The sequence below is a fragment of the Gavialis gangeticus genome, unplaced genomic scaffold, assembly GCF_001723915.1.
Source record: "Gavialis gangeticus isolate Ggan-Ray unplaced genomic scaffold, GavGan_comp1, whole genome shotgun sequence".
NCBI classification, from domain to species: Eukaryota; Metazoa; Chordata; order Crocodylia; family Gavialidae; genus Gavialis; species Gavialis gangeticus.
The window spans coordinates 212,331,552-212,345,023 of NW_017729032.1; the positions used below are offsets into that span (position 1 = coordinate 212,331,552).

The 13,472-nt window shown below is 43.1% G+C and overlaps 1 protein-coding gene across 4 annotated transcripts in view; it reads left to right on the plus strand.

The window, feature by feature from the left end:
* ERG (ERG, ETS transcription factor) overlaps positions 1–13,472 on the plus strand; it is a 326,982-nt gene that overhangs the window by 247,470 nt on the left and 66,040 nt on the right. For all 4 annotated transcript variants that reach the window (XM_019525075.1, XM_019525073.1, XM_019525077.1 and 1 more), the window contains one exon: positions 3,880–4,097. In XM_019525075.1, coding sequence (XP_019380620.1) covers positions 3,880–4,097 — 218 coding nt within the window. The remainder of the gene's footprint in view (positions 1–3,879; positions 4,098–13,472) is intronic.

Sequence of the window (13,472 nt, forward strand, 5' to 3'; positions counted from 1 at the left end):
ATTTTCATGGAAAATTACAGAATACAGTAAAAGAAAATATTTTCCCCCCTGAGAGACTTAATTCCTTTGAACCTCTGGATATGAAAATAAGAAAGTTGGATGTAAAGATCCCTTACTAAATGATGCAGCATCAAAGGGTTTTGACACCTCTTTCCCCTGACCTCTCTCCAGTGCATCCTCCTGTTTGGAGCCAGGATGGTGGGGATAAAAATCCCCAGCAGTCACCCCACCTTTCTAGTAGAGCAGTTCTCACTTCTTCCCACTAGCATCTGGTATGATGTTTGCACGCTGTCAGGATCCCTAAGAATATCAGGAGCTCTTTGCTACTAGGAGCACAGTGAAGAGGTGGCAAAGGGATGGGGGTAGAAAATAGGCTGGTAACTTAACTATGTAATAGTTCAGGTAATGCCCAGATTCTTGTGGCAGCTTTCCTGCAGCCTTTGTGTAATGTGAGTAATGATAATGATACTTTGTAAAACATTTTCCAATATTTGATGTGTACTCCCTGATACAAAGTTGTAGCCTTGTTGCCAGCTCTTGTGATTTTATTGCAAGTCTCATGATATTTAGTGCTTTGCTTAAAGATTCAGTTCCTGAAGTCAAGAGATTAACCGATAATCTCATGTTTCATTTAAAAAATGTCAGCATCTAGCATTCCAGGTTGTGGAAGAAAGAATGAATGTTACCAAAATATACCCTGAGGGCTCAGAAACCAGGAGAAGAGGAACACTAAATGCATTGCCTTTTTTAAAAAGTCAAACATTTTAAGACAATGTCATGACTTTAAAGTCTGATTAATATTTTTTGAACAGCTGGGATTAGTATTACTGCAGTTTATTCTTTTCTCTAAACATACTGACTCCTATAGCTCTAGCTCTTGTATCTGTTTCATTCTCTGTTGACAGGACCATCATTAAGGATGTTGCCTGCTACAGCACACTGACCATCCCACACAAAATGTCCCCAGTGGGGTGTGGTCTGTGATCTACCACTTACTCTTACCAAGCCTGTCTAGGAGACCTAGCTCATGAAGTCTGTTAGTATGTCTAACTTTTGTCAGATGGCTAGTTCATATACTGCTCTTGGCTGGGACTATGTGCTCTCAGGCAAGCAGGTCTCTTGTTCGGTGACTTGGTTTTGCCCTGGAATTCTCCAACCCACAACTTATTCTCAGGGCACAAATACGCTCCGGGCTGTCTCTCTGCTCCCCAGTTATATACTGGTTAGAGCAGAGCTTGACATAAAGGATTCAAACCTTCTTTGTGCTATACTAGGGCAACAAGCAAATGTTACGTCTACCCAAACTGTGCTATCTAAAAGAGCTATGGTGACTTTAACTGGTTAAAAATAGCAACAAGAAGAAATAACGTCATTACAAGATTAACTGCAATGGTGCAGTAAGGGAGATGGTCTTTTTTGTAGGCTACATCATTCTTGGGTTCAGTCCCCAACTATATGCAGCTGCAGCTGCCTTCCAACTGCCAGTCCTTTGTACTCAGCCACCTAGACCGTTCCAAGCTGTAAAGGTGCCATAACCACACTGTCACCACAGCAAGGAAAAGGAGGCAGGGAACCTCTTCCCACACATGCAGCAAATTAGGATCTCCATGCAGTTCTCAAAGAAGTGCTCTGAGAGAGAGATGGCTTATGGGTTGGTCAACGTGCCACATTCTTAAGGGAGTTTGGTTTGTGGTTTAAGGGTGGTGTCCAGCCAACCAGTCAGTTAGCACCTCTTTTGCAGCCAGGAGCAAACATTAGCCTTGTTTGCATTTTTATTTTGCTGACAGAAAGACCAAAATCCCTGCAACAGAGGTTACACCCAGCTATATCTCTTCTCCCCATCACTCTGCTCTTCAGAAAAGGATTTGGCACTAATCTTACAGGAAGGAAGAGAAACTCCCTGTGATTTAGCACAGTCGATTCCTTAATCATTTTGCAGGGCAGTTAATGCCTAATACTCATGGATCCTTCTGCCAGATATGGCTTTTTAATGTCTTTATTTTGAATTTGCATTATTTACAGCAGTGTTGGTACAGGGCTCTGTTTCATCAGTCCCAGAAAGTGAACTCTTTTATGTGTCTATAGCAAAGGTGCTCAAAGTTTTTATAAAAATTAAAATTAGAAATGGGCTGAGGGTTGCACAGAAAAGCATTATAAACACACATTATTAGTCATTTTAGGCTTAGCAATATGAAGTAAAAAAGTTCAGTATCCTGTTGAATTATTATAAATTTAATAAACATAATTAAACTTTAAAATTAAATACTGTCCTGTGCAGTAAGTAAAGGTGGATGGGCCACTGGCTTTTGTTAGCCTACCAGGATCTGGCTGGTTTCCAGGTTCTTAGTGTTGGTGTGGGAGAGACCAGATGGTGACTGCCCAGCTGGCAACACTACCTTACCTCATCTCCCTGGGCTTCCCAGTGCCTGAAGGGAAAACTGGGAGCATGGTGGGAGTGAGACCATGCTCTGCAACAGAAGAGTGGGCCTTTCTTTGAAATTACTTTCTGCTGTTTTCAGGTGCTGTTGCCAGCCTTGTGCAGCACCCTGTACATGGGTTGGGTGGGTATTCATTGCCTTTTCCCTTCCAGTTGCCAAAGTTTTCATGGAGATCCAGAACCCGTGAGCTGAGCATCCCTACTGTTCACCTCTCCTTTCCCCTTCCCCTCCAATGAATTCAACGGTAGGGAAAATAGGATCCAAGCAGCAGAGGCTGTGCTCGTCTCCCATGCTCTAGAGCTGTGTGAAAGCTCTGAACCTACCAGCAGGCTCTGGCTGGAGTCGCAGCTTTTGTGCAGCTGTGGAGCTCAGGAGCTGAACACTACCACCAGCCAGAGCCCAAGTTGACATGCTAGTAAACTCAGAGCTTCCCTGCAGCTCCACAGCTCAGGAGCTGAGTGCTGCCACCACTATTGCTGCTCATCCTCTCTTTTTCCCTGCTGCTGAATTAAGTGGTGGGCTATGGGAGGGGAAGGTGAACGGCAATTGTGCTTAGTTCATGAGCTCCAGAGCTGTAGGAAAGCTCTCAGCTTACTGGCTTTTATGTCCATGAAAATTAATATTAATGCTGCTGCTGCTGCTCCTACCCTCCTTTTCTCTGTCACAGAATTCAGTGGCAGAGGAAAGAAGGGGAGGAGCAGCAGTAGCATTCACTTGTGCTGACATGCTAGTGATCAGCTATTCACACCAGCTTCATGGGCTGCACCTGAGGATGAGCACCACTGATCTGCAGAATAACAATAGGACAGACTAGGGCAGTGCTTGTGTTCCCATCCCACTTCTTCTCGTGTTCATGGCTGAATAATAAAATCGAAAGATCACTTTGAGGGAAAATATGTAGGGTGTTCTGCAGGCCTATACAGTTTTTGTCCATTCTGCTAAGACCAACAAAACACTAATTGTGGTGACAGCTTTTGTAATGTTGAGATGTTTCAGCATAGTAACAGGGTAGAGACCACTCATATATTTCACAACTGAGAAAACATCAGCTCTTATGATGTAGTTCTCATGAAGCTAAAAGGAACAGTATTCCACCATGCTTGCTGTAAGCCATTCAGTCAACTTAAGTCATACAGAAATTCCAGGTTAGGAAGAGATCAGGATTTCAATACTAGAAGGCTCAAGAGCCAGATCATCACTTTGGGATGTTCTTTGGGACAGAGACTCTCTTTCTGTTACTGTGTGCTGTGCTTCCAGTAATTATTTTACTGCACTTCTTGTAATTATATTACAACAAATGATCCTTAGTATGCAAATAAACCGTCAATACATACCTTTCATATGATGCCTGAAACCTAACTTATTCTCATAAATGTTTTGGTAATATCTGTACTACCTCTCTGATACAATGTCATGCTTATTTCTTCTGTTTGGTTTTTAGGAAGCATTATCAGTAGTGAGTGAAGATCAGTCCTTGTTTGAGTGTGCCTACGGAACGCCACACCTTACTAAGACAGAGATGACTGCCTCCTCTTCCAGTGAATATGGGCAGACATCAAAGATGAGTCCACGTGTCCCCCAGCAAGATTGGTTATCACAACCCCCCACCAGAGTCACCATCAAGATGGAATGTAACCCAAACCAAGTAAATGGGTCAAGGTAATGAAGCCAGAGTTTAAAATTACTACTAATAAAGCTTTATGCCATTTGTGTCCACCTGTGGTCCTCACTACCATAGCATCTGAATAGCTGTATAGAACAGCAAAATTGGTCCATGTCAAAATGGAATGTAATGGAAAAGATAGTGAAACATTTTAATTCTTGACTGGTTTCTTTCTGTTTTGTATTGGGTTATTTTTTCCATAGTATTGTGCAGGCAGATTTAGCAGATCCATGTAGTACGGTATATTTGCTAACTCCTTTTATAAGAGGTCAGCAGGCTGTATTGTGAAAATAGTGTATTTATTCACTTATTGTATGTACCTTCCCCCCCACCCCCCCAAAAAAAAATGAGGTATGTGTTTTGAACAAGGAAGCTGATGTCTACACTAGAATGAAGGCATAAGGTTGCCATAATGGCTTCCAAGACCTCTGCTGCTTTTCCTTTCCTTCTCGGGTGCAGGCAGGAGAAGCAGTCACTACTCAGGTCACTCACTGTATCCTTGCAAACCAGAGTTAAAACCTGAATGTCAGAGCTAGTAGGAGGGAGAATGGTACAGGTAGCTGGGAGCATTCAGCCATGTTGAATCCATGTTATGGAAGGGATGATGCTGGAAAAACTTTTTTTTCCTTCATTCTGTCCTACCAAAACAGGGTACATGTCTTATCCTGGGGGAAGGTACGTGGTATGTGAGAAGACAGGTATACTTTCAAGACCCTTTTTGTCTGATAAAAGGCTAAACTGGAGAAAGTAAATTGGGTTATGTACTTCTCAAAATTTCTCATCATGAGGGGGGTGTTTTGAGAATGAAAAATATGTACAAAACAATTTTTATGCAAAAATTTGCATTTGGGAACTTTAAAAATAAAGTTGCATATTCTTGTTATCCTTATCTAATCAAAGTCATTGTAGTTATATTAAAGGTTTTAATTAGATGATTGGATTTTGGAAGGCTTATTCCCTTTCTTTTTCTTGTCAGCTGCATTAGAAAACAGGTTCATTTTGTTGCTAACTTATTCTAGTAAATAGGTTGCCTGAGCTGCACTAATATATAACCTGTTCATTTTACCTTTGTGGATAAATGTTTGCTGCTACCAGAGAGAGATAAAAGTATATATTCTTTGTCAAGAATCTATACTTTTCTTCTACTTCCTTAGTAGTAATATAGTGTCATTAAGGTGAGTGTGAAGCAGATACTCTGAATATGTTCATGGATATAAAATGATGGGTTTCCTTACTAGTTACTAGATTCAGAATATGGTTATCTTAACATCAATATTGTACCACTCATAAATGTTACTGTCTATAAATGTTACTGTTACTATAAATGGGGTACTGTCTGTTTCTTTCTCTAATCAAGTTCAGCAGGTTTGTAATTTATCCACATGCCACTACAATAGCAATTGTTTGTTCACAAGCTATGTTGATTTTTAGGTTGAAATACAATCTCCAAGTGACATGCGCAAGACATTTGTTTTTCATGTAATTGTGACTAGTTTAGGAGGCAAGTTTCCTATGTAGCCAAGGTGAAAGTGCAGTCACACAGTAATACAGAACAATGTGGACTCTCTCTTCCTTTCAGAAGCTTAGTTGAATTTGTCTGTTTTAAAGTGTTGGATGGGACCCCAAAGAACCTGGAAAATGTTGTCCAAGTTTGTTAACTAGACTTTATTGGAGCTGTGAGAGAGGGGTAATTACAAATGACTGGGATTTGGGGCTGCTGTCTTTGTCGTAACCAAACAGTCCAATGTAGAAACCAAGTCCTAAGAGCCTACACTTACTGTGCGATACGCATGCAGAAAGCACTCTACAGCCATAACAGAACAAACATTCATGACGCATAAAGAACTTTTAAAATGGCGGATCCCATTCTAAGTTAACCCTGGACGGATGTGATATCAGACTGAATCATTTTAGGTTACAGCACTTTATCAAACATCTGTACCAGATCCCATTGCGAGTCAAGGTAGGTCAAGGTAGGCTGCATTCTACCCCTCACAGCACACTAGCCTTGGCCAGTGCCCATCTGCTTTGGGTGAGCACTGGACCAGCCCTGACCCCAGGTTATCAGAGAGAGGAGACAGAAAAGGCTCTGTCTCCCTCCTGTGTGGCCAGGCAGAGCAGGGAGAACAGAGCCCCTGCTGTGACCTGCCCCCAACTTTCTGGCTGGGGTCTTGGGGGGGCTGAGCTGGGTCCACATGGCAGGGTGGCTCTGTTCCCCACCACCACCCCAGCCTTCTGACAGATGCAGGTCAGAGCTGTACATGGCTTTTCACAGCACCAGGAACTGGAGGTGCGAAGGAGGGGATTGGAGCCCCTCGATTTCACCTGCCTCCCCCTCAGCCTGCTGGCTCAAGTCTTGTGGGGGTGGAGGAAGCTGGGTCCACATGACAGGTGGGCTCTGGTTTCCCCAGCCTCCTGATGCAGTAAAAAGCCATACATAATTGTGAGCTGCTGCTGTCAGGAGGCTGGGGTGGGGGAGGAACAAAACCCTCTCCTGCCATGTGCCCCCCAGCCTGCTAGCTTGGGCCAGGCCAGGCCCATGCACTAGGGAGGCTCCTTTTCCCCTGCCCCTGCTGCCCAGCCTCTTGATGGCTGCAGCTTGGAGCTGTGCACAGCTTTTTGTTGTGCTGGGAAGTAGGGACAGGCGGGCAGCGGAACAGAACGCATCCCCACCCAGGACCCAACAAGCGGGGGGGCGGGGAGAGGGGCACATGGTGGGGGGGCTCTGTTTTCCCACCTGTGCACCCTGGTGCAGGTGTTCCTGGTACAGTTAAAAGCCACATGCACCTCCAAGCTTCAGCTGTCAAGAGGCTGGAGCTGGGCAGGGGTGGAAATGGAGACCCCCTGCCATGTGGGGCCAGCCCAGGCCCTCCAAGTCCTGACCCAGCAAGCTGAGGGCAACCCAGATGGCAGGGGGGCTCCATTCCCCCTCCTCACCCATCAGCCGCTGGCACTGACAGCAGCCAACTTGTTTGAGGGGCAGGGCTGGGGCGAGGGGCTGTACTAGTTAATCAGGCGTGGCTGGGTGCTTGGCTGGCCTCAGCATTCTCCAGCAGCCTTCTGGGAGGCGTGCTGGAGGACCCCCTGCCTGCTGGCCTCAGCCAATGCAAGCAGGCTCTGAGCCCCTCCCCACCAAACAGTGAACATCTGTTCTGCTCACTCCTAACCTAATCTAAAGCACTTTGAGTAAAGCTGGATACTTAGAGTGCTTTCACCTCAGGCTTTTTGAACATCTATACTTAGCCATAATGAAAAGCGGAGTGCTGTTGATCTTTACTGTCATTCCTCTGAATTATCTGGAGTAGCCTAGCACTGAGGAACATAGTCACAGGCCAGGACCCCATTGTGCTCTGTGCTGTACAAAACCAGAACAAAAAATAGTCCATGCTTCAAAAAAGATTTCAATCTTAATATAAGACAATAGAGAACAATTGGGTATGGACAGATGAGGTGCACCAGCCAATGATCACAATGGCAGAGGCAAATTTTAATGGGGGATTTGAAGGAGGATGATGATAGTTTTGCAGATGTCTATTAGGAGTTCTTCACAACGTGAGGATCAGCCTGAAAGCAAACACATTGGTGCTTGCTTGAAAAACCACGCATGAGTGACCTGAGGCTTCATATTTAACATTTCTCATCCTTGAACAGTTCACTTTTAAAGTTGCTGCAGGGAAGCAACCCTAAATATCTCTGAGAAAGTGATCAATTATTTTAAATGGTGAGGGGTGCAGCTACAGAAGTTGCACTTCATCACTTTGTAATAAAAGCACCTGCACTTATTCACATAGTAATCTGATCTCTCAGACTGATTCGTTTAAAAAAAAAAAACCCAAACCAGCCACATGCAGAGTGGTTACTGTTTGCATTTGCTGTACTCCCATGCCACATGCGTGGTAAAACAGCCCGACGGTGGGTCACATCTATACAATTGTGGGATACATTTCAAAACTGGAGATGGAAACTGTACTGAAGTCAAATGTGATATTTCACCAAAGGATTAGGACATACTGAAATTAACCCATAGTTAACTGAAATATAAACGATACCTCAGTAATCAGTGTTACATGAAGTCTTCTAATAATTCAGATGGTTAGGACTAAATATTTATTTTTGCATGAATACAGCAGATTAATTATAATTTATTAATTAAAAAGCAGTATTTCATGTGTTTTCTCCAATGCTTCTGGGCTGTGCTGGCTGCAACATGGGGCCAAGAAGGAATTTTTTCCCCTCCCATTTTTCTCCTCCTTCCTCAGAAGCCATGGGTGTTGGCTGCAGCCAAGGTTAGGCATTTTGCCTGGGGTGAGCTGATGTATTTGCTGGAACTAAAACCTAGAGGTTCCTAATTGGAGGGTCTTGCCCTGCTTCTTAGGGTCAGACTGATCAACCACGTTTGGGATCAGTCACATTTCTCCACGGTCAGATCAAAATGGACTGTAGGATGTTTTGCTGTTGTGTAACAGGACTTGTTGACGAACACCTGTATAGGATCATTTGGGTAGTGATGATCTTGCGTTGAATATGGGGTTGACCTCCTGGAGTCCTTTCCAGGCCTACTTTTTTATGATTCTGTGATTCTCCCTAATATTACATTTAAGTATTTCCATTAGTTTCAGTGAGTTTCAGTGAGTTCTGTACGAGAATTGATGGTGAGAATGTCTCCAGGCAAGATCAGCAAAATGCTCAAGAATATACATATAGCATTCATAGTTGATTAGGCTCATTGTAATAATTACCAATGTTATACATAACTAAAGGCAAACTCTAGGTTTCAAATACTCTGAAACTGTAGGGGAAATCTAGATAATATGGACATATGAATGTTGCAGTTGATCCTTTTTCTAAAATAGACCAAATCAGAATCTTGGATTAAAATTCTCCCAAATTTTGGGATGTTGGAAATCTAGAACAAATCTGTGTATTAGAGCCAGAAACAATTTCTACTGGGCATATTATGGCTCCCAAGAATTGCCAGAATACCTGGAATGCCCAGCCACACAGCTTTTCTCCATTCTCGCCCCATTTGCTAGCCATAGGGTGTAGAAGAGATGTATGAGCCTTTACAGACCTTTGCACCAATGGTGAACCCCCTTATATTAGACAAATACCCACAGAGCTACTTACTTCAGCTTTAGGGCTTGGTTAAACCAGCTGAACAGCAGACTAAGCTCTGACCCATGATTTTTATCTTGCCAGTATTTAAAGATAACAAGTAGTCACCATTCTTTGTCAACTGTGAGTGCATGTGAGCTGGGCCACAGAATTGTACTCCAGGTCACACTGCTTTGGAAGATAAAGCCAGTCACTGTTCTAGTTTTTAAAAAGCACTTGATAAGAACGATGATCATCTAAAGTTACCATAGCAAATTATGATTGTATATCTAAATGGAAAAAACATCCTTAATCCTGAATACACTGAATTTAAAATAAATACTGAAGCTTTTCTGTTTGAAATAAGGTTCAATTTACTAATTTTGTATGCACCAACCTGCCACATTGACAGAGCAAAGTACAACCGATGAAGGATGCTATACCTCCTTTAGTGAGCCATGAGAATTTATGAATCTCAACAGTTCCTTAGGCAAGATTTTATGCTAAAAATAGAGGATTAAAAACAATTTTTTTCATGAATATGCAGCTATATATGTACTTACTAAAATTTCTAAATGTAACAATGTAATTTAAAAAAACCCCAAACTTTTATGGAAAAAAAACTATTACTCTTTTGTGTCTAACAAATCCATGAAAAAAACAGGTTTGTACTTAATTATTATATACATGCATACACATACATACAGCACAAGCTTTCATGAGCTGTAGCTCACTTCATCAGATGCTGTGACGGATACTGTGACAGCATCTGATGAAGTGAGCTAGCGCTCATGAAAACTTGTGCTACATATCTCGTATCTTAAAAGTGTATCTTTATATCTATCTATATATAATATCTTTAAACATATATACTATAATTATATCATATTGTATAATTGAAACATTTTATGGTATGTGAAAGCCATCCCCATTCTAAGAGCCTGCAGAAAAGCCCATACACTGCTTAAGCATTTATTAAAAGAGATTAGTTATCAGTAGCATAAGTATATTGGCAATATATTAATATTGTAATACAGTAAAAGCCACATTATCCGGCACCTTGCAAGCCGGCATGCTCTGTTAACTGGCATGCTGGCTAATAAGGTAAAAGCAAAACCAGAAGTGCCCACCATGACACTTCCAGTTTCACCGAGCCCGCACAACCTGGGGGAAAGCAGCCTGTGCTGCCGAGCCTCCACAATAACAGTTCTTTTCCCCTTTCTCTTCTGCCCACCTCCCTGTCCCTCGCAGCAGGAGGGGCAACAGCATGGCGGGAGGGGCGGCAGCGCACCAGACATGGCAGGAGAGGCGGCCTCTCAGGTAGCTTGCATATTTTGTTATCTGGCACCCCCGATTCCCCGTGGGTGCCAGATAACAAAGTTTTACTGTATATACGCAAAATGAATGTGTGCACACACATGCATGCATGCATGTGTGTATGTGTAGTCTCATAGGTCTGAAATAATTTTCTCCATACATAGGTACAGCAGGACTCCTGACTACTAGGGGTGTGTGAAAGGGGCCCTGTTTGATTCAGAATTGGGGACAGTGATTTAATTCATTGATTTGGATCACCGTCCTGATTCAATTAAGCCAAATCCAAATCTGAAGATTTGATGCTGATTCAGAGAATCAGCAATTTGGACATAGCCACAGCTTCAAATGTTTTTTCTATATACTTCGAGGTACCAGGCACAGCTTGTGAATGCTGCAATGGTGGGGCAGATAGAGCATCCCACAGGAGTGTGGGGGGTCCCCTGCATGCATGGTGGGCCCAGAAGTGGACCAGAAGCACTTCTGGTCCACTTCTGGGTCTGCCAAAGAGTGCACAGCCCACCGTGCTGCCCGGCTCAGCGATTGGCCACAGGAGGCCCCGGGTGCCCCCCAGATCCAGGAGGCACCAGTCACTGTGCCAGGGGGTGAGGGAGGGGGCCCCTGTGCACTCTCCAGCGGACCCAGAAGTGGACCAGAAATGCTTCTGGTCCACTTCCGGGTCTGCTTCTGAGCATGCTGGGGAACCCCCCACACTCCTGTGGGACACTCCATGCACCCCAGCATCACAGCATTCATGAGCCACCTGGTACCTTGAGGTGTGTAGAAAAAACATTTAAAGCTGAATCTATCTCTGAATCACTGAATCTTTCTGAATTTATCTGAATCGATTGGAGAGTTCTGATTCGATTCAGAGAGATTAACGGGTCCTCTGATTTGATTCAGATTCAGAGATTCAGCCACCGAATCAAGCTGAATCTCCACTGTATCGAATCAGGATAGCTTCACACAGCCCTACTGCCTACTTCCAGCAGATTCATGTGTTAGGGCAAAGGCAGAAGGTTCCACAGTTTTCCCACCAGACTTTCTGCTGTTTGCCATGTACTTAGTTTAAGGGACAGTACTGGCTACATTTCTGTGGTGTGTGAATTGCACAGTGCTGACAGGACATGCTGCTTTGCAGCCCTGTACACTTTTTCTGCAGATGTGCTTTCACTAAAGCCACTTAGGCTGCTCTAGTTATATTTATACCTATATTACTACCAAATTATTGTAAAGGAGCCCTCATGTAAATGAGAATCAACTCCTATATTATAGTAGCTGTTTATTTGCATTATTTTTCTTAAATGGTACATTTCCCTAATGTTCACTAATAATTATATGTAAAAAATGGGAGAATGCATCTGCATAACATGAGACAGGCCAGGGCACTATGGTCCGAGGTGCATGAAACACACACACACCCCCACACACCCACCCACACACATATGTGAGCAGCCCATGCTCACAGCAGCACTCTTCCCTTGCTCAGGCCAATTCCTGCCCCAGGCAAGAGAAGCAGTGCCTAGCCCAACCTGCCCCTTGCCTCCAGCTGCTGCTCAGGAGAAGCTGGGCCAAGCATGTGTGGGCAGGGTGGTGCCTGCTCCTGTCTGCCCACCTTGCTCCCACACAGCATCAGTGGTGCCTTCTTGCCTACCAGCCTATCTGGCACACCATGCCACTCCACCTCCTCTCTGGACTACACCCCACACCCCTGCCTGTTTGCCTCTGCCTATACCAATGCCACTGACTGGGGGGTGGGTGGGGGTAGGGCACCAAAATGCAAGTTTACCCAGGGTGCCATTATATGAGAGGTGAAGCATGCAAAACTGAGCACAAGGTACCACAAAGGAGTACATGCAACATAGTCAGTTACTTGCTGTTTTGCATCTAGAAGGAATGTGGCTATAAGTTTCCTTCTTATTATTTTATACTGCTTCCTGACTACATATATACTCTACTCTGGAAGAGGATATAAAATTTTAAGAGTGTACTGAACCTTCAACAAATTAAGAACAAAGTACCTTTTTCCAACCAGAAATAGACTGTTCTCAGTCCACTGTAATTCTTTCCCCAACAGTACTTCAGCACTTTGGTTTTAACTACACTACATTAAATCTCAAAACTTAATAGCTTCTGCTGTTAGCTCACCTGTGGATTATATCCCAAAAGTTTGGCTTCCAAAACTATTATTACTTTTAAATACAAAAAAGAAGCTACATTAAAAGAAAATTAAAGGGTTATTTTCAGTGTATTGCACAGGGGCTTAGATATGCAGTTTTCTTTAACAATAGTAGGATTTTTAAAACTAACTCATTGTGCACAGCACTAGAAATTACAGCCTTAAGGGCATAACCTAAAATACATAAAACAAGAACATTTTAAATTAACGTTGTCATTCTCTTTGATTCTTCTGCATATGTACTAATAATAATATATATAATTGTTATATAATACATTATTATACTAATAATAATATACAGTATTAAATTAGGTTATTTCATGTCCATTATATGAGAACAGCTATTATATAACTCCAAGACATCAACCTTATGGTAACTTTAATGCAATCCAGCATTTTGATCATCAGACTCAAGCAATTTTGCCTGAATTTTCCTTGTGCATTGGCATTTTACTTCCATCATCATTTGCCTTAGATCCAGAAGATTTGCTATGTTAACGGCCATAAGTTGTTGGAGAGTAGGTTTCGATTAAACATCCGTAAGAACTACTTCACAGTCAGGGCGGCTAGGATCTGGAACCAACTTCCAAGGGAAGTGGTGCTGGCTCCTACCCTGGGGGTTTTTAAGAGGAGGCTTGATGCCTACCTGGCTGGAATCATTTGAGCCCAGTTTTTTCTCCTGCCCAGGCAGAGGGTCGGACTTGAAGATCTACAAGGTCCCTTCCAACCCTACTTCTATGATCACCATTGTGTTTTTACTGGGAAAGCACGTTTAGCTGGTGGA